The 22,301-nt window shown below is 34.3% G+C and overlaps 1 protein-coding gene across 1 annotated transcript in view; it reads left to right on the top strand.

Annotated features, from left to right (window-relative positions):
• The window catches only part of ERC2 (ELKS/RAB6-interacting/CAST family member 2), a gene marked incomplete at both ends in the record, with an annotated part of 163,035 nt that overhangs the window by 93,278 nt on the left and 47,456 nt on the right, over nucleotides 1–22,301 (top strand). The window contains one exon of the mRNA XM_029084448.1: nucleotides 1,833–2,000. Coding sequence (XP_028940281.1) covers nucleotides 1,833–2,000 — 168 coding nt within the window. The remainder of the gene's footprint in view (nucleotides 1–1,832; nucleotides 2,001–22,301) is intronic.

The following is a 22,301-nucleotide window of genomic DNA, read 5'->3' on the forward strand; positions in this document are numbered from 1 at the left end:
AAGATGCATCACGTTTTGAACCCCCTACATTCTACAGTCAGTATCTTTATATTCTTGAATTATTGCAGTATAGATTTGAAATTGTCTTGTTCTTCTCTACTATATAAAAAGCGGCACCATTAAAACTTGCAACACTTCATTTTCCAGCTCTACTTTTCACTTGCAATATTTCCTTATGGTTTCACTTCCACTGTCACATCACTGTAAGACTGCTTAAGTATCTGTTCTATTCCCTTCCATTATTATATTTTTATTTAAGGATTATCTTTTTGAAAGTTCTTGAGAACCAATAGTCTGAATAATATATTAGATGTTCTCAAAGACTGTATTGGTGATCATCTTGACAGTGACTGCTTCCTCTCCTCTTCACAGTGTGAAGAGTCACACCTTTTCCATTTGGAATCATACCTTACCTTGTTGTAACTTCTCTAGACAGTGCTTATGTAGAAAGGTATTACTGGAGAAGGCACTAAGAATTTGAAGGTGTAAAGTGGGATTATGAAATCTACTTGAAAAAAGTTGATTTCCTATCTTGTTTCTTCCCCTATTTTGACATTTTTTTGTGTGTTTCCACTTGGATCCATGTGTATATGCCTACTGCTGTGGCTGCCTTTTCACACTGTGCATATGTCCCTGTTTCTTCATTATACTCCCCAAAGAGCCACTTCCCTCTTTCTGCATTTCCTTGAGCAAGTACCCTGTCATTTAGGTTTTCCTTTTTCTCACTACTTTGTTCTGTGATTCTCCAAATGTTTTCCTCTTTTTTGAAGATAATATTTATGGTGCTGTCCTTGAAGGTGGCTGCTGCTTCCCCCTTGCCTCTCTCTTGCAATGGAGAAGACTCAGCTATTTTTCCTCCTTATTTCCAAATGCTTTCATTAGTACCCAAGCTTTTAATTGCAATTAGCAGTAGAGCTGCTTATAGAAACAACTGTATACAAATAGTAACCAGTATCAAGTGATCTATGGATTTTTTCCAGACCACCAATGCGTATTTGCTTGACCATAACTTGATAACTATTTGAAGAGCATTAAGAGAATAATAAAATTGCATGCTTGAGCATTTATACAGCAAGAAATGAGAAAATCAAGGCAACATACACCTTCTGGGCTGTTAGAATGCTTTTGATATTTTTTTTTTCCCTTTCTGTTTGTTTGGTTTTTTTTTTTTTTTTTTTTCCCTTTCTGTTTGTTTGGGTTTTTTTTTTTTTTTTACTTTTAAATTTTTTTAGGATTTCTAAAGCTTAACAAGCAGTTATGTAATGCAGAACAATTTGGTGAGGTTCTTTATTAAGAGATTTCTGCTTGGGAAAATCCTTGGAATATCAATTATTTTGGTTGACAAGAATTTGTGCTTGCTACCGAAAAGTACAGTAAGGCCCATTTGTTAAGAGACTTATGCTATAAATACTGGAGAAAAGCGAAGACCCTTTTAATTTCCTTATTTGCCATGTCTTTGTTGAATAATTCTGTTTCTAGATTTCTGATCTGTGCCCAAACCTGTGGAGTGAGTGTAGTACCAGATTGCCCACTTCATGGTTTTAATGGGCAAATTAAATACAGGATACAGGACACTATTTTCAATGAGTTATATATTTAACGAGTCAAGATTTTTTTTTTTGAGTCCTTTGTGCATATGTCAAAGTAGGACTGGTTTAATGCTATTGCATATTTTGACTATTCGACTTTTTCTATTCAAGCTTTGATGCTGGAAGTGCTTTCATTTTTTATTACTTTTTAACAAGTAAAAGAATCTCTTTTACTTGTTAAAATGACAAAATTTGGTAATGATCTTCACTAAAACTGAAATATGTTTGACTAACTTACTGTAGGTCGATGCCTTGCGGTTACGATTGGAAGAAAAAGAAACCTTTCTCAATAAAAAAACAAAACAACTTCAAGACCTCACAGAAGAGAAAGGAACCCTGGCTGGAGAGATTCGAGATATGAAAGACATGTTGGAAGTAAAAGAAAGAAAAATTAATGTTCTTCAAAAAAAGGTAAGATCACTAATGACAGGATATGTTGTAAAACTTTTGCAGCACATTTAAAGGAAATATATTTATTTCTTAGAGTGTATTACTTTTAATATATTAAAAAAATGCAAGGAGTAAGTCTGTAATAGTCAATTAGTTCTCTAACATAAAATGTGTTACTGTTTTCCATGGGATCATTTCTATAGTATTATATCTTAATTATATCACAAATATATTAAATACTGCAGTTTCCACAAAATTACTGGTTAAACGGAAGTCCTAAAAAGTCTGACAAAACTTTTTATTCCTCCACATGAGGGATTATCCTTACTAACACTGATTACTATTTCCAAATAATGTAAATAAAATCTGTGGGACTGCTAAAAGATTAGGATACTGCTTTTTTCCTTTAAAGATATTTTTTGGAGGGGAGGAGGAGAGTGGGAAAAGAACCTAAGTTAAGTCAGTTATCTGCTTTTCCTATGAACTAAAGACATTGAGAAGGGAGGCTGTCTCCAAACAGCCTTATTAGTCTTGTTTCTAATTTTCCACAAATTTAGCTAACTGCATTCACTCTCTTTGGGTAGTTGGATTTAATCATTATAGTTTCCACTTGGGAGGGTAGGGAGGGGATTTCCCGAAAAAGCAGCTCTGCAAAAGTTCTGAATGCAGTAGTGAAGTGTTTATTTACCCTTTTTCTCCCACTCACAAAAATATTTATGCTAGCAAGTATGTTCTGCTTGTGTTGTGTATATCTCTCTTTATTATATATAGATGCACTTCTGAGCATACAGATAAACGGATAAAAAATTGCTGGCATCAAATTTATTTTACTATTACTTCTTACCTCCATTTACAGCCATTCAAAGAATCTTTACTCCTTACTCTCTATTATTATGTAGGTAGTTAATGCTATTGTGGGTTTCCTCCAGGATTCATATAGGGTTCACATGGTTGAGCTGTGCTTCTGTCTGCAATTGGCTAAATACAGTCTTTAAAAAGCCAAGTCCTTAATTTCCAGAAACTAAGACTGATTTTTCAGGCTCAGGAAATAAGGCCTATCAAAACTGGAATATAGGTACTCATCGACTTTAACCTAATTTCTGAATATTTGCCTTGTTAGCAATGCTGGTGATTTAAAGATAGCAAACTTCCAGCCTTTTATCTTGTGCTGCATGCTAATTAGTTTTGCACATCACTGGAGAATTTTGAAGAAAATAATGCATTTTTTCTTATTCGTATTATGAGAAAACCCAAACAAACCAACAATTTATAGTTGTTCTTGTATTTAGCTCTTGAGAAAATGGCTCAGTGGGAGGAATGCAGATTCATTGATCAAAATTGTGTGATGAATTTAACTTATCACAGAGCTGTCAGTACTATCTGTCATGTCTGTGTGCTCAGAAATGTGCGACATAATGTTTTTCAGGTTTTAATACATCATGGCTATTTTATTAGGGCTTGCAGATGGTCTTGGCTCTTTTGCACCTGATTCTTAATGAAAATAATCACTCTCAAAGTACACTCTCTCTCTTCACTAAATCATAGAATAAACACCTTGTAACCTTGTGAGCTCTAGTACACAATATGATAAATCCTGCTAACTACTAGGTACAAAATCAGAATTAGTACTAAAGTGATTCTTTAAAACTGGAAGTAGCACTTGAATTTTTTTTGAGGTTTTTATTCTGGTAAATATGCTTTATCAGGGGACTTCTCAAGTTCAGTTTTTCTGCTACGGGCTAAATGCTGGGTTTTCTTAAAAGAAGAATGGATTGTAATGATTACTTAAAAAAAAAAAAAAAAAGAGAAAATAGTTCATTTACATCACATAAAAGTTATGCATAGATTTGCTTCTCTGAAGCATTTTTAATAACCACATTATCTTAATATATGGATGGTAGCATGCCCCAAAATGCTAATATCAGATCATCATTACACCATTATTTTGTTTATAGGAAAAGAATACTATATTTTGAAAATACATTTTTAAAATTACCCTTAGGTCACATTTTCAGCTTTAAATCATTATTTTACTTGTTCCTTCATTCCAATATGTTTGGAGATAAATTCACTCACAGATAATTTGACTAAAGAAAAATTTAATTGAAATATTGTCCTGCTTTACTCACTCTTGTTATTTAAATAAGTATAGAGTGTGATACAGTAAAAGATATTTTCACTGTTTACTTTTCATGTGTCTGATATACAGTTCCAAAGTAGAAAATTCTCTGTCACCAATGGAAATCCAGGCTTTTAAATGCATCTGGACATCTACTTGTCTAGTTAACCCAAGTGTTCAACTTCATTTTGGCAGTGCTCATGAGATCATGGCTTCTCATGGTTAGCCTCCTTGAGCTTTCCAGCATCCTTGGCAGAAGATGCAATCTCATGTCTGGACCACAATACTTGCATGTAGGAGGGAAGATGTTCAGTGTCTGTCTACTTTTTTTCAAGAAGCTTTCCTAGCATTAGTGTCTTTCTGTTCTAGATAATTTTATTCTCCCTGCAAAAAGTTAAGTGTCCCAGGGGCATTCGTACCTCATAGACTCTTTACGTTCTGTCAAAGGCAAAGGGAGCACAGCTTTTTTACCGTAGGCAGATTGTTCATTCAGTCATGTGTTATTTCAGAAATATGCTGGACTATGTATAGTAGTAATTCCTAATACTGTAGTATTCTGATTGTAATATTTTTAAACAGTCACTTTTCAGGGATTTTCAGATAGTCTAGTAGTGGATGCTGTGTTTTAAGAAAATGACTGTCAGATGTACCTCTTTTCTTTCTGATTTTGATAACATACTTTTCCAATAGCAACCATATATAAGAATAAATTTTGATGGAAAAGTATGTAATATATATAGATTGCAATAATTTACTTTAATCTAACTAAGCTTTTATCCTTTACTCCTTGCTGGATTGCACATACCTCTTGCACTTCTCCAGTTCTTGCTCATCTTTTCCTTCTGACCTCCTTTTGGCCACTTCTTCCACTATTTTTCTCACTTCAAGTGCTGGCAGCCAGACATTTGCATGTTGAGAATTAGAAATTTATTTCTTCTTATCGTGCACATATATGTGGAGAATTCAGTGAGTGGAAAGCAACATGGACCATTTCATATGACAGTTAAGAGGTTAAACAATTATTGGGCCCTTCAGTGGATTGCCCTACCTTTACATACCTTCTTTCAGGATATTGCCCTGGTTGCCATCTTACTCTCAAGAAAACCCTTCTGAAAATGAAGGAAGTGCTTCTAGTTCTTCTTCCGAAATTCTCCCTAGCCATAAGGTTCTTCTGACCATAATATTCTAATGCTTATCTCCCATTTTCTTTTTTCTGTGCAGGGACAAATTTTATATCTCTGCATTTTAATTTACTTTTGATATGAGGACTTGTGAATAATCAGGTATTTCAGTGCCTTCATTTGTTGTTGCAAGATAGACGGTTACATCTCTCTCCACTCAGCCTGAAGTACTACACTCAGCCTAAAATAATATTTGTTTTAATCGTTGTATTCAAGTAATTGAAGAGGGAAGAATTTGTATATAGTGCTTAAAAATATTTCTCTCAGTAATAACCTGAAACGGAGCAGGAAGGAATGTGTAACTTTGAAAGATGCAATTTCTAATTCTATATTTTTTCCCTTGTTTATATTACTTGTATCTGCCGTGTTGAAAAATACAAAGGAGACCACACCAAAACCAGAAAAGCTCCCTTTCAAAGTTAGAGTTTTTTCTTCTCCTTTCTGGATAGCTGTTATACTTGGAGGACAGAACAGGTTCTCTTGAGGGCTGTCTACTAAAGGTGTGGAAGAAACAAAAACATTGGCAACAAAACAACTGTGGTGAGTCCCACGGGATAGCATAGGAACATGCATAAGGCAATGTGATGCAAAAAAAAAAAAAAAAAAAGGGATATATAATGAATTAATGATGCTTTGCCCTTCCATGCAGTAGTTTTGGTGTAATATTTGACCAAACTGAAAAACCTCTACACTATTCAGTATAATTCACAGGCTTAAGGGAGGCCCAGCACTGGAACAGCATGCATTTAGCAGATTTGGATCAAGGTAGATTGGCATAGAGTAATAATAAACTTATGTCAATGTCAGAGGTGCAATATTACTTAATATTTCTTTCTTTAGAATCTTTGGCACCACTATTCCATTTTAGTGCCAGTAAAGTTGGGTATGCTGTTTTAATAGCCTTGTTTAACCTGGCAAAGCTAGTCTTACACCTCATATCTGTCAGTTTAGCATGCAGAGGGGCAGACCTCAGAAATCTTTATGTATTTCTTACCAGAATGTGCAAGTGCTATGAATATGGCCAAGTTGTAGGCTGAAGGGCAGAAGCGCTGAACTGGATGATGATTCTTTTGTGACTGCTTTGCTCCCAAGTTTTCTTTTTCATACACTGGCTATACCATGTGTGTTTTGTCCTCTAGGAATCAGTAGATATTTTACAAAACAGTTATGTACTCTCAATTATGAGTGTCAGTGTTGGAAACAGTAGCTGCTAAGACAAGAACAGTGTAGAGGATGTAGACCTGGATCGTATTAGGACAACAGCTTGTGGAAATTCTTTTGTGGGAACTATTGTAAAAGAACACCATGTAAAGGGGGCTAATATAATATTCTACTTTGACTTGCAATGCAACTTTTCAGTAAAATGTTACAGTTTCCATCTTTAATAGTTTAAGCTTTGTGATTGATGAAGTGCTACATGACTGAGGGCCCTAACCTACCAGCCAATTAGCATTTGTAGGAAATGTCATAAAGTCTTAGCTTTCATGTAGTAATTGGAATCTGTACTTGGAGTGGCTGGAGTGTGCACACTAGGTGATATTGTCCAGCTTGTGTTAAATTGTGTTGTTCAATTAATTATATGCATTACTGTTAGCTGTCTTCTAAAAAAGACGGAATTTACAAATGGTCAGATTAGGAGTAGAGTAGTGTGAACAAATGAGTCCTACTCTTTTGCTTTAGAAATTTGCATTAGTGCTATTGCTTGATGCAGGATTTCTGGCTATGAACACCACTGAAATTGAAACTTGTGAGTCGAGGATTGTCCAGGAGGACCTGAGACCAATTTCTTTCATTTGATCTTAACAAGTAGGAAGTGTAAGAACATTGCTGATAGAAGTTGTCTTTGATTTTTTTTTTTTTGTCATGGTTTAATCAGTTAGGAGCATGTTTTCATAATTCCATAAAGGCGTTATGATAGCATGATGAAGGACATTGTTATTAACTCCATCAAATTCTATCAGAACACTGTAAATAGACTGTTATGTGAACTGGGGTTTTGCAATTACCAGGTCAGAGTTCTATTGTATTTCTGGAGTTAGGCAACAAATTCTGAACTAATTAGTTCTCTATAACAGAACTGGATACTGACTGCAGATTACTAGTGCTGCTAAAAAAACAGTTAGGGAGTTATTCTGGTGTGACATGTAAGTTTTGATATTTCAAAGCTGCTGTGGTGACTAGTGACTTGTGTATTCCATTAAGAAATATTTCTTCTAATAATATATGCCCACTTTAAGGATACAGCGTTCAGTGTACGATGTATTAGAAAATTGTACTTTGGCTGCGTGTGCTTGCAGCTTTGCCAAATCATGTTATATTATTCAGATAAGGCAGTCTGAAAGTGAGATTGAACTCAGTATAGGAAATTTTTCATCCAGGGTTGTGGTGTTAATGATCCCAATACGTTGTCAAAAAAATGGATCCTCAATAATTCTGTACAATAAAATGCAGCCTTGGGACCCTTAAACTTTGCAGGTGGTGCACATCGATACTATCTGAATAAATACAGAAAAAAATCAAGCCTAACCAGTGCAGCTGTTTGAATGCTCTCAGCCTGTACACCGAGACACTGAGAAAAATGTCATTAAGATCAGAGGCAGTGATTGTTTTCACTTTCCTTTAGCTTCTTTAATTTCCCATTCTTTGTAACACACTAAACTTCTAAGTTTTTACAGGTTATAAAAGGTTACTGGAAATGTGAATTAATATAGGTTCACTTAGTGAAGACAACTTGAATGATCATCCAGCCTAAAACCATAGCTGTGAGTTTAGGTAAGTCCTTGCACCTTGAAATCCATGATTGTTACAAAGCTTTCCAGACTGTGATTGAATCTACTGTCTTTTCCAATGAATTTGCTACCCACTGAAGCTGGAAGCCCAACATTTTGTTATTCCCACCCCACTCCCAATGACCTCCTTGCTACTGCTGCTTTTGTTCAAGTCCACACTTCAAAAGAATAGTTGGATTACACACTTCTGCTTGCTGATCTATTTGAAAGTAAGCACTTATCTTTATAGGAGAAAATCACTGAATTACTCAAATGAAGTTTCATGAGATTACAAAATCTAACAACTGTTTTATCTAATGACAGTTCTGTAAACATGGTAACTTTGGAATATCAGGTATATTGTAAATCATGGACCCTCAAGTAAGTGAAGAAATATTGGCTGCACCTGGTCTTGGTGTTAAAGTTGCTTGGAGATCTGCTCATAATGATCATGTCTAAGCAGGTCTCCTCTTTATCGACAGCAGCTGATAAATTCATGAAATGGCTGGAGAAGTTTGGTACCAGGTGTTTGGAATTCAGAGTGTCACTCGGTTTCCATATAAGTAGCTGAAACTGCAAGCGTGTTTTAGTTTACAGTAATTATTCCTCCATTATGAGGGGTAGGCATATATTGTTTGGGATGGTTTCACTTGTCAGAAAATATTACAAGAAGCAATGTGTATGCAGCTTTTCAAGAAACAGTTAAACTGCAGTTGGTCAGACTAGTCTGGTTCATGTGCCAGTAATATACATCTCTGAAGATGTAACAAAGGAACCTGTTTGTTTGCATGTTTGAAAATCCTAAAAATTAAAAATAATACTTTGGCTGTCTTTTTATGCCACCTATGGAAAACTGAGCATTTTGGATATATAATTTAATTTGTTTGGGAGCTATAGAGTAAGAGATTGTTAGTGAAAGTGAAAAAAGTATTAGTTATTTGAAGAAATAAGCTGAAATAAGTGCTTTGAAGAGTTGCTGTCATATATTTGTTTGTGTAGTTTTTAGCACAGTAGTATACTACTATTATTACATACATTATTAACTAATGCATTATTTGCTTAATGTAGTTATATATACAGAAAGGAGGCAACCACTTGTAAGATCTAAACTATGATGTAGTACAACATATAAATGAGAGATTAAAAAATATTACTTTTTGGGAAGTCATAAATGTGTATGTTTAGATCACGTCTTTAAAATTTTAAAATCCTTAAGAATTTTAAAATCCTTAAGTGTAAATAATGTAAGTTATTCCAGATCAAGTTATGTTAGCTGGTTTTAAGAGGGTTCTCCACATGCAGCTCAAATTAAGAGAACTGAATAGTTCAAGGCTCAGGTTATATGTAGCATACAGTGTGCTATTTGCAAAGTAGGGCTGAGCTTAATGAGATACTTACATAAGGGTTTCATACTGCTAGTGTGACACCTGTGCTGTTGGTGAGGAAGGAAGCTGCCATTCAGCTCTGAAATGTCAATACTCATTAACAAAATTATCTTTAAATAAGATCCTAAGTTTTATTCATGCCGAGAAAGCAGCCAACATGCATGCTGGGAATTTCAAGCTGTGTGAAGAGCAATATTTTCTTTTCAATAGATTTGGAGGAAATTTCTTCTGAAGTGTGAAAGAACTAAATCATGTATAGTGTGACTAGGCAAAAAGAAAGTAGAAGTTGTCATATTTGGAAGGTGCAGAAGAACACAAAGGAATTAGTTAGGGAAATGGATGACTACTTATATACCTGAAAAAGAATGAAGGAGAATGAGAATTGTTTAAGAGAAGAAATATATTTTTCTGTTAAATAGTCTTCCAAGAAATGTAATAGAAGTCTGCTGATTGGAACTAAAAATGATAAATGAGTGTTATAAATGGAATTGAGAAAAAATTTATATTAGAGAGGTATCCTGCTGTCATGACTTTTTTTTTTAATTTTGAACTGCTGACTGAGAGTGTGTATTTATGTGATTTATTAATGTGTTTTTATTAATAATCCTTATTCCTTTTTATCATATTGTAGCTAAAAATTACTAGAAAATTGTGAATCATAGTTTTAGGGAATGCTTCCTAGGGAAAAAAGTTCTTGAGCTTGTTAATTATATGCAGTAAAATCCATGAGAAGACCATGTTAAATCTTGAGTGATTCAGAAATGGTACATGTATGATTTTGAGCCTATTTTGACTGGGAGATTAATGTTATTGTCATAGTCTGATTCATGAAAAATTTAGCAATGTAGTGATTGAGTAACTTGTTAATGTGATAAACTATCCTGAACTTATCCTGAAATAAGAAAGTAGATCCCATTGCCCTTATTCATCTCCTTGCTAGGATAGCAGTTACAGTTGATCTGCAGCTTGACCTAATGTATGTCCAAGTTTATTATATCTGGAAGTAGAAAGAGACATTTCCCAGTAAATATAAAAAGTAGACTTATGCATTAGCAGTTGGTTTTTACCAATTTTGTAGTATATTAAATTTCTACTCTTTTGTTGGCATAGAATCAAACACCTCAATTTATGCATTGCTAGAGCTCCTTGATGTTGGGAGTCATGCTTTCCTGGTGGTATTCCACTGCTGTCTGACTGAGCAGTCTGTGACTAGACTCTAATACCTTGGTAAATTGAATATTTTATCACTTTTGGAGAAGCATCAGCCCTCACCTTTGAGTGGAGCTCTTATTGGCTTTATAAAAGCATGAACTTCAAAGACTTAAGAGTACATGTGCAGATAAGTTTAATGGTAACAATAAATGAGAATTGTTATCTTCATACTTCTCCCTTCATATTATTGTTACCAGATGTAGCCAGAGCTAGTGGTGCCAATTTGGTCAGATTGCTTTGATAATTTCCTTGTTGCCAAGTAGTATGTATTTCTTGGTGGTAGAATCAGCAGTGGTATGTTTGAATATGAGTAGAATAAATCCAACTGTAGAATGGAATCTGAATCTAATTCACTTCCTTCTAGCACACCTGACTTTAATTTTTTACGCCTAGCCAGGCACAGTGCTAAGATCAAAGTGAAATAAAGAGAATGGAGTAAAGCATTTCTTGGAAAGTAAAAAGAAAAATGGCATAACATTACCTAATCTTTTATATATGAAAAAATATTGGGCCTATTTGCCATTCACTTAGGAATAAATCTGCAGTAAATTTACTAAAGGTAATTATGCCAGTGTAAACCCTTATTTATCTGGGAGAAAAATCAGGCCTACTGTATTAATTGTCTAAGAGGTGCATTGATTTGACAGCAGAAATCTCTATTTATGTCCCCAGACAGCCACGGAGTTCTTTATTTCTCTGTATTTCCCTCCATACCAAAATGACTGTACACCATGGGAACTTCTATACATTGCTCTCTGTAGTGCCTACAGCTGATCTTGAGTGAGGGTGGGAAGCTGCTACATGAAGGTCCACATGAATTTGTAAACTATTTGTTTTAAAGCAGCTGCTTGTTTGTAGACAGGATTGAGAATATGTAAAAGCACATTTTAAATCTGAGTGAAATGCATGCTGTGACCTATCCCAAAATCTTAATCTATGGTTAAATTTGGATTTTTGTTGTGGCTGTCATGGGAGCCATAAATAGCTTGATTTGAATGTTTATTTGAAAAAAAAAAAAAAAAAAAAAGTCTGTGACTTTTGAGAGTTTCAGATTTTTTGCATGTCAGGAGGTGGATGTGATAGTAAGCAGCTGAACAAATGTGAAGAACTTCAAAAGTATAGAATCTAGACTGCATGGGAAGGTAATAGAAAACAGGAGTTTGATAATTTAGTTGCAAAAGAGATCATCCCTGTGAACTAGTGATGGGAGCTAGTTGTAAGTTGTGTTAGAATTACAAAACGTGATTTCTTGCATGACATATCACGTGTTCAGCAGTTTTCACTGTTAGCACTATTTAATTGTTACTAATTTTCATATACTGTCATTTTATGAAATGTAATAAAATTCAGCCTCTGCCTTGAAGTGTATGAATTGCAACACCTACCATGAATCCGTGTAAATCATTCCAACTTTGGGGAGAGGGGAGAAGAGCCACGTCATAGACAGCTAGCTGCAGGTGGGGTAGCAAAATGAACCAGTTCATACCATCATCCTTATGAATTGACCCCCTTGGCAAGGCAGGAGCATTTGTCCTTCTTTGGGAATATTGTAATGCTGACAGCAGTGTTTAATGCTGGCAAACCTATCTTATTATTATTAAGACCTGTGCTACAATTCATGCTGCAGGACATTTCTCAGTAAGGGCTAAAGCTGAGGGTTTTGGGAGGGAATTGGGGTGAGGGGAGGATGGGCAGTGCTACAGTCACTGGTTACCACTGTGCCTTAAATGTTCTGCTGCAAAACCTGTTAAAAAAGCCCAAAACTACCAAAAGGCACAGGAATGGAGCAGGAAGATTTGCTTGGTTTTGCTTAAGTTTTAATATACTTTTACAGAATATCTGATAACACTCATAGACTGCCTGATTAACTTTTTGTGCTAATGCTAAAATAAGAATTCTCGGAGTAGAGCAGTGGTAAATAATCTCTATACATGCGTAGTTCTGGAATAAGTTCTTCCCTGTGTCTCAGATTTTTCACCATTGAGCTGGCCATCATTCAATCATTTAACAGTCCAGACTCCTGGTAGTATCTGTCATCTTCTGCATGGGAGATGTTGAAAATGAGTGTTGTCAGACTACTGTAGTGTCATTGTTAAGCAGTGCTCAAGTTTTTTAAAAGAATTTTGCAGTTAAAGTTAAGCGCGTGTTCTTGAGGAGCAAGCCTGACAAAAGTTCTGTAATAATTCTAATGCTTGCAGAACTACAGAGATAAAGTAGTCAATCTGTGTAATATATTTTGATATAACCATCATCTCTAAAGGACTTCAAAGAGTTCTTAACTGAAAACTCCTAAATCACCACTCTTCTGAAGGTTTTATCTAGTGTCTGTCAAACCCCACCATGGAGAGGGGCACATGTTTCGGGTAGTAACAGAAGTGAACATGGATCTAGAAGGGCTTAACGCTATGGGAGAGAGAACTGCATCTGACAGTTGCTGAAAATTCTCACCATTGCATGTAATACTTTAAGATAAATTTTTAAATATCTGGCATAAAAAGCAAAGAAATGTACATCAGAGAAAAGATATTACAAATGTGTTGTCAGTTTTTGTACAGTCTGAGGTCATTGTCACTGACATTGCAATAGCAGTTGACCTCCAAATGCGTCTTCAGGATATTACAATGAATTTTCCTGTAATTGCCAAAGGGACAATGAGTGTTCTTCATGGATCCTTTCATGAAGGCTTCTACAATAAATGAAAAAAAATAAAGCCAAATGAATAAGGAAGGCTACATTGATTAATAAATCCCAGACATCAACTACCTAATGAAAAAAACAGGTTGGTTAAAAAAGTATTTCTGTGACATACATCTACTATAATAATTTTCCTTCATTTTTTATAGTGGATGATATTAGAATGAGGCTACATTATACATACAAACCTGCTGATTTTTAGGAGGAGATACATGATAAAGGAAATACAGTGACAGATTTTATTTTTTTTAAAAGAACATTTTTTCATACCAAAACCAAACTATCGTAAACACAGAACTACTTCAGATTATTTCTACTTCCCATTCAGACATTTAGGTGAAAGCATTGCTATGTTACCTTTGCTGCTGTAGAAAATCTAAACTGTTCAGCAGATGTTGATTAAAGACATCCAAGTTGCTGTGTTTAACATTTCAGTTTAAGTTTAGTTGTGCTTTGATAGTTTATATGTAGAAAGGCTGTGTCTGCCCTGCAGTAACTAATGGTGAAACTTAATATATGTGTTGTCTTTCGTGCAGCTATAGAGCAAATATTAAATTACGTCTCATAGTAACAAGAATCTTAGTTCTCTGATGAACAACATTTTGAACACTTCAACTCTTAATTGATATAAACCTCTGTACATTGACCGTATGTTAATTTAGAATGATTAAGAAAAGATATCTTTAAAAGAAGGGGGCAGGGACATACGTTATCCCTCTGCAAAGCGTTTCCTTCATGGAAATTCATACACACTGTCCCTTATATATGAATATAGATGCCCTGTGTAACCAGAGAGTTAAGAGGAAACTTTCCAATATAAATGGTATTGTTATTTCTAATTGATTCCTGCCTGACTCTTTAAGTTCTGCTGCCATGTTTTTTTTCCCTACTTTTACCACTGGCACTTAAAGAAACTCATATGAAAGAGTACAGTGTGAAACTGGATTCTCTATTACAAGCTTTTGAATGCAATTTCTAAGGGCAGGATGCTCTTCTAGTACAAATCAACATAGCTGTATTAAATTCTTATAGCCATCCTTTATTTAGAGTAGCTAGGGGGCAGACCTGTTATTTTTACTTCCAATGTAAAAAAAATAGCTATTATAGTGTTGGTTTTTTTTTTCTATTTAAAATTATTTTCCATTTTTAATACTTCCTTCCTACCTCTTCAACCTCTTTGCCCCCTTATTCCTTACTCTGAGAGTAAGGAAGTGTAAATTTTAATATTTTTCCTCTGTTGATTTTGATGAAGTATTATATTATTATTTAGAATATTTCACAGAAAAACTGGGAAATAAGAGAATATTAGAAATCTCTGAAATAATTTCACAAGACTGTAGCAAGAGGTTTGGAAATAAAGATTAAAGATGACAGAGCAGTTTTAAAGTGCTGCACTTACACTTTTTTCCCCTTCAGGAGTGAAATGTCTTTGATTTGTAAGTTCTATACAATAAATTTATTTAATATTAAGAACAATACACTTATCTGAAAATCGCTGAATTAAAGGAAGAATACTGAGAGTTCTCTATGTTCTGGAGCAATCAAATAAAGCTTACATTAACTCTCAAATAAATTATCTATCTGTACTTTTGAAGTCTTTATGCCAAATATGTTCAATATTGTCATACAGTTCTATGTAAAAGGCATGTTATGAAACTGTTAATATAAGGACATATATAATTATTGTTAAAATGTTATTTATGTCTAGAGTCTTCTAACAAAATTAGTTGTAGCATGCTGCAGTAAGTGTTGAGACATTTGCTATACTCATAATTGTTACACTGTCCTGTAGAACAGTGTGACGTTTAAATGTGCATTTATTTGGCTTTTGTCTAGACTCTTGTATCTTTTATTGCTTTCCATTGGAATCAAAATTATAGGATTTGCTTAAATGAGAGATGTACTGAGTTTCAAATTCAAACCTTGCAGAGCATGTTGAATGTATCTTTAAACTTTCCAGGAAAAGAAGTAAAGGTATTTTCTTTTACTCAAGCTGGTGATTTAAATGGTAACCCTAAGCCATCTATAGAAATATATACTGATGTTAAAAAAAACCCCCCAGATATTCTGAAAGTTTTACAATGCATATGTACTTAAGTGAAAAGTATATGAAAAATAAGCAAGAAAAACTAGGAGAATACGAATTATGATAGAGTTTAAATTTGGTGTTAATTCTTTAACTGGATTGTCCATGTAGATGTATATGTTATGTCAATGGAGCAGTGACTTTCTAGGCTAGAAATATTTTATTATAAACCATAGTTCTGGAATGAATATGGGAAGAGTGAAAAGAAGAGAGCCAAAAATAAAAGTAAAATATCCTTCAGATAAGAAAAAAAAAAATTCCCAGAATTGATTGAAGTCGACTGAGAAAGTATGAAAAAGGAAAAATGAGCAAGTACAGTTAAGATGAGGGGAACTAAATTGGAGTGAGAAGGCAGATTTTTATCTCAGGCATGACTGCCTTCAATATTTTCATTTAGAAAATATTCTTCAGTATTTCAGTTAGGGGGGAAAAAAAAAGTGTAAATGCAGATGGGCAAAAAGAAATAATGACTAGCCTGAAAAATAAATTTGGAGTGTTCATGCCAGGAGGCTGAAGGAAGCAGTTAATATCAATTTAGAAGAGTCTTTGCAATGGGATGTGGTAGTAAAAATTGCCACTATTTCTGTCTACGGAAATACTGGGTAGCAGAAAAAAAGATGTTGAACTCCCTCTAGATAGCCTTTGTATCATCCCACCTGAAAACCTGTGCTTGATTTCAGACATCTCATTGTCAGCACGATGATGTAAATGTGAAAGAGTTAGACAGTAAGAATAGTTAGAGACCTGACAGGGACAGGTGTGTGGCTAAAACTAATAGAGCTCCGGTTTTTATTCTCATATTCTGAAGTTGTAAATATCATGAAAGAGGAGAAAATTGTTTTGGACAGTGTAAAACTTACAAAATGAGTAGCATGAAATCAGATTGACAAGGAGATCTGTTAAGTGATTGGATAGCCTTCAAATGGAAAAGGAAATTAAATTACCAAAGGTTTTTCAATACTAGGTGTAAAATAGGCCACAGTCCTGGAAAGGATCTTAGAGTATCATAATGTGTTCCACTACCCACAAGCAGGATTTGAAGGGGATTCTTACAGTGAATGAAAACATTGCTTTTTCTCTAGGGATTAAACCAGGCTTCAAGCCTCTCTACACCACAACCTGCTCAACCTTTTCACTTTGAAATGAATTACAGTTTGTAAGGTTTCTTCCTGTTATTCAGAACTCTAGATGATGGGTCTTTTCTGTAATTAAAAAGAAACTTTTTTCTAGATGTTTGTCGGTTTTCCTGTCTTAATAATTTTCTTGAGTATACCTACTTGAAACAGACAAACATCATAACTCAGCATAAGTTATAGTAAATAATTCCTGTTATTTTTCTAAACTCTTCTTAGTCTTTTACTGATGGAGATTGTTTCTATTTTACTGCCTTTTTTTTTCATTTATTTATCCTTCTCATTAATTTACCAGGGCTATATTGCTCTTTAATAACTACATTGACTTTAATAATATATTGTAAAGTAAAATAATCGTATTTAAAATGAGGCAATATGCTTTTTACCTTCTTTCTTTGGATACCAAAACCTAAATCTGCTTTCAGAACAGATTGGTCATATATTTTAAAGCTTGTGTTATACTTCTCTTTCTATATATATAGTTCATTTTATATGTTTGTGTATTTTAAAGCGATGCACACAAAATACACATCTGGGTGGGGGGGGGGTTGTGCTTCTTGTCATTCATATTATTCAGCATATTGATTTCTCTGTATTCATTGCTCTGGAAGACTTCCTATGCTACTGTGTAACTGGCTCTTGCTCTCTTTCTGTGGCTCTTGAGGTGCCTGTTCTTACTCTTACTTCCTTTGTAGCTTCCTTTTCCAGTATTCTCTGTTGCCCAACGTTACCTATACAACTTACCTGCTTCCTCTCTCTTCCTACCATCTGTTAACTTTTTCTGAGAGCTGCTGTAATTTTTTAATCTGTGCAGAGGCCCCCAAGTCTTCCCAATTGATACAGATATAGGAATTACAGGGTACAAATGAAAAGATTTATCACTGTTCATCAAGTATTTGTATTAAAGATTTGCATTGAAAGTATAAATATGCCAAAGCACCTTTTTTATACATGTGAGTTTACGTTAGAGTGTATTAGAGTATAGGTACTTCTCTGGCTTGTATACTACATAGTGTAACAGTTTTTAATGCAAAATCTTCTTGAAAAATTCTTGCGTAAACTAACAGATCCTATTTTATATGTATCTATACAAAATAATACAAAACCGGCCATGAGTAACAAATCATCAGATGTCTTCAAATACATGAAATGTAGGATTGAGCAGAAATACATGATTTTTCATGGTTAGCTTGGAGAAGTGATACAGGTCATATTTTCAGGTGCTCTCAATATGCAATTGGTCTAGACTTCAAAAAAAGTTCATCAATCAGTCATTACCCTGTAACATGTAAAATGTTGTGAGATGTAGGAATTCATACTCAACCAACCCAGCTTGAAAATCTGCCCCTGAATATACACAGATGATTGTTATAAGAAGCATTAGCTTGTTAAGAATGAATGTCCATCTCTTCTTGTGTCATAACTGGAATTATGTGTTAGTCCGTTTTGTATTATTGTATTTACTATCTGGAAAATACATATTGCATTTTGAATTATGTAATGATAAATACATGTAACGAGAGTGAAAACTTTTCAATGGATGTCTGACAAGACTCTGAGTCCTGCTTAGAAGAGTCCAAGAGTCAAGCTGTTTTGTTCTGAGAATTTATTGGTCCCTGAAGAGAAGGAGACAGAGACTGAGTATTTCCAGATACACAAATGGATATTATCAGCCCAGGCTTCTTTTGGCTAGGTTCCTGGTGAAGGTTAATTTTAGCATTAAGTTCCAGCTCTTTCTCAGCTGGAGTCTGGCAACAGAAGCCAAGCTTTCAGTCCAGGAGCTCCTTTCTGTGTGACAGCCTTCTCTTCTCTTGGCTCAGTTTGGCAACTGACCTGCTTTTATAGCCCTGTTAAAGTATCAGCTGACATGAGGGCAGATCCCTTCTCTAAGCAGCCCTAGGGGAGTTTTATTCTCTCTGTTTGAAAAATCAGCACACACGTCTTCTTTTTTAATGTTTGTTGATTCATCTGAATCCTTCCTATTACCTGTACATTTGCATCCTCTATTATAGAAGGAATCTAGAATCTCAAAGTAAGCAAAAATGAATGGAATATTTCCTGCAGTGATTGCACAATAAAACATACAGACATGCTTGTTTTGGAAGAAGAAGAAGAAAAAAAGATATTTATCACTTTTGGTCACAAATTTTAGTTGCATTTACTTCTATTCACTGATGCAATAGGATATTCTGTTTCTACATGTACGTGAGATGGTAAGTAGGTTGATGTTTACAATTATAGAATAACAAAGATTTTTTTCTAGTGACATGTAATAGCACTTTATTGCAGGTACTGACCAGAGAATATGGCTGCATATTCCCAGTAAATTATATACAATTTCTCTTAGTGATCAACAGCTAATAGGTTCTTTTCCTTCTTTATACTTTTTTCTGTCCCAAATTAAGTGGCACATATTTTTTTTTCTTTTTTCTTTAGGTAAAACTTCCAATTCTATTGGATTTTTAAATTTTTTTTTTTAGGCATCATAATGCTACTTTATGCTTCTGTACTGTGTTCCTTAAGATTTTACTAGGACTAAGTTGATACTACATATTTTTAAGAAACTGAATCATAAACATTTAATGATATGGGAAATACTTGCACATTATGTGAGTAGATCTCTAGACTCTCCCACTGACTTACTTGCTTTCCTCAGCCTACTTTAGGAAAGTTTAATTACTATGTAGCATCTGTTCAGAAGCTTGATATCAGTGTAAATTTCATGTCTTCATTAATCACATCATTTTTAATCTTTGCATCTTTACAACCATACTGTGGCGAATGTGTTGAGTGGACTATCAAATGGTTGGATAGACAAAGTGAACATATAGGACCAAACTGTTCAGTAGGAAGAATGGCTTCTAGACCTTAAAATACCCCTGTATTCCCAAATCACTTGCTCTTTAGGACAGAGATGGGGTATAAGCAAACCTGACAAAACACGTGTAGTAAGTTACATTATAAAAGCAACTATTAGTCCTGTTCTGGTGACAGAGCCCTACAACTATGTGTTTTTGAGACAGCTAGGAGGGGTTCAAGGGCTGAAACTTCATTTCATGAAAATGGGCTCCAGGTACTGCAAATCTATGAAGACCGTATTTCTTTTCAGGTTACTATACCTGTGAAGGTTGTGAGAATTTTGAAAACAATTCATTTAGTTACTCAACTAATGGGCAAAGGAAATGTAAGAAACGAGTTTCCCAATTATTTTATGGAGTTTTGATGAAGTATTTGCAATCAAGTTCAATATATTAATGTATTCATATATACTTCTGACTGTAAAAATACAAAAATATAAATAAAAACGTGAATCCATCTGTTTTCCCTTTCCAGAATAACAATACAATACTGGGGCCAGTTATTAACATTTCACTGAATCATAGAATCATTTTGGTTGGAAAAGACCCTCAAGATCATCAAGTCCAACTGTTAACCTATGTATAGAAATTGGATATGAAATATTCATCCGTATTTGTTTCTTTAAAATAAAAGAAAAAGGCAAATTAAAACTGGAAGCCACATTGGAAAATAAGTATCTGAATTCTTATGAAAATATTTCAAACTTTTCAGTTTGAGAGAAAAAGATATGAAAGATATTTATGCAGAACTTGCTGACATTACTAATAATTCAAACAGGAAGTATAACAAATACAAGCAGAGGAATATGCTGTCCTGATTATTCTGCTCTCTCCTCCTGGGGGCCTTGTTGGTGCTAGTGGGGAGTCCAGCATGAAACAGAAGAATTGGTAGAGTTCTGATGACAGACCTGGGAGTTTATTGATGAGATAGCCACTTTTGGTGCTACTGTCTTCTAGATTTTGTCTTCCTGGTTGTTAGAAACTTATGCATCCATTTGATATTTTTTCTGGACAGTCTTTTGTTGAGTGTCTCTTGTTTAGAGACTATGAAATTATTTTTTTGTAATAAAGGCATTTCATGACATAGTTGTGGAAGTGGCTGAAATATTTCAGACTTCAGTTTTCAAAAACATGTGCATGCTCACTTTGAAATTATTTTAGTTCTCTGTTTGTATTGTAGGTTTTGTTCACACAGAAAAAGTTTTGTTTATCTTGAAGCAGAACTGCATTTAATCCCAAGAAGGCTTGAATACACCCTTTCTTGTATTTTTCTTAGAAATGTTTTTTGACCTGATTGTAGTTAGGTATGTAGTGTTGATCCTTGTGATGAAATAAAATTATAGCTAACTGTTACTTTTGCTTTTGTGTTTGATGCTGCTGCCAATGTTTGTTACTTACTTCTTCATAGCTTTCATACCTCTCCCTTTCTGTTTCTTGTTAATTTTTTCTTCATTCCTTGAAAGTTCCTGTCTTTACATGTTAGCATCTGTGTAAACTCTTGGTTTTGTTTGTCTGGTATTTTCTTTGTTTGCCACTACAGTTTTAGTGTTCAGTAGCAAGAGCATCTTTTTTTTTTTTTTCATCCAAAGTACTATTTTGTGTATTCTGGTCTTTGTTCGCATATTTTTTATAATTTCAAACTCTCTCTTTTAGGGGTGTGATGTCATCTTTGTCCATTATCTTGTATGCCTGCTTTCTCTCTAATGATGGTATCTTCAGATATTTTTCTTCCTTGTTAAATCACATAAGGAGTTAGCTATACACACTGCATAGCTTATTTCTTTTGAAGAGTGTGTGCAGTTCATAATCTCTGTCTCATGTCCTGTTAACACTACTGTAATTTTACACATTCAGCTTCATAAATTGTTGCTTGTGAATATACCCTCTTTTTCTGCATTATTTCATGTAAGGTACAAATATATAGTATGCATCTCCAATATATCAATTCGACTTTCTGTTAATTTTTTGTGTGGGTTAATTTGCAGTATGCATTTTAATGCTTTACTTAGTACATTGGTGACAGTTTTTGCAGGTTAACAAGAAATTGGAGATAAATATGTGAGTGAATAGCTTTCACAAAATCTTGGATAGTCCTGGAATACAAGTGGTAACAAACACAAAGCAATCACTCTTTTCTCTAGCTCAGAGTTTCAGCTGAGTTCAGTGCTCATTTTTTGAAGATAATTTATTTTAGCTATTGAGCAAGGCAGAGATCGAGTTCTCATGCAGCCTTTCACAACTATCTTTGCACAAAGCCTTGCCTAGCAAAATTAATTGTACTTAGTGTGTCCTCCCAAGACTTGACATTTGTTCTCTATGAAATGGTACGCTTGGTTTACTTAATATGTCAGTGTATATTACAATGGACAGCATAACTCCATGGGGTATAGTTCCCTGTAAGTTCTTGGTTGGCAGTGTTAATACTAGTGTTAATAGTAGCATTTTGTAAGTATAGAGAAATGCATGTCTTAGGTAAGTTATTGGTTTGTGTTGTTTTATTTGAGCTATATTATATAGAATTGTTTTGAAATGGCATTATATTAATATAATTTTGTTAATGTTAAAAATGTTATAAAGTTAAAAAATAACATTAATATAATTGTGATTAACATTACCTAACAAAATGTGATAAAAAATAGAGATTAATTGATTTCACTGAGAAAAAAATGTCACAAATGCTTCAATTTCATATGTGAAAAGATGTAATATTTCATATTGCAGTATTTCTGTGAAGACACCAGTTAGAATGTGAAGCCTTATTTTACTTAAACACCGCATAAACTAACATCCTCCTGGCTCAAAGCCCTTGCTACTTTGTTAGAGACAAGTTTGCATGTAAAGGTTAGCAACTTCAAACGAAGCAAAAGGGAGTTTTGTTGTTATATT

This window comes from Antrostomus carolinensis, unplaced genomic scaffold (genome assembly GCF_000700745.2).
Source record: "Antrostomus carolinensis isolate BGI_N321 unplaced genomic scaffold, ASM70074v2 scaffold5134, whole genome shotgun sequence".
NCBI classification, from domain to species: Eukaryota; Metazoa; Chordata; class Aves; order Caprimulgiformes; family Caprimulgidae; genus Antrostomus; species Antrostomus carolinensis.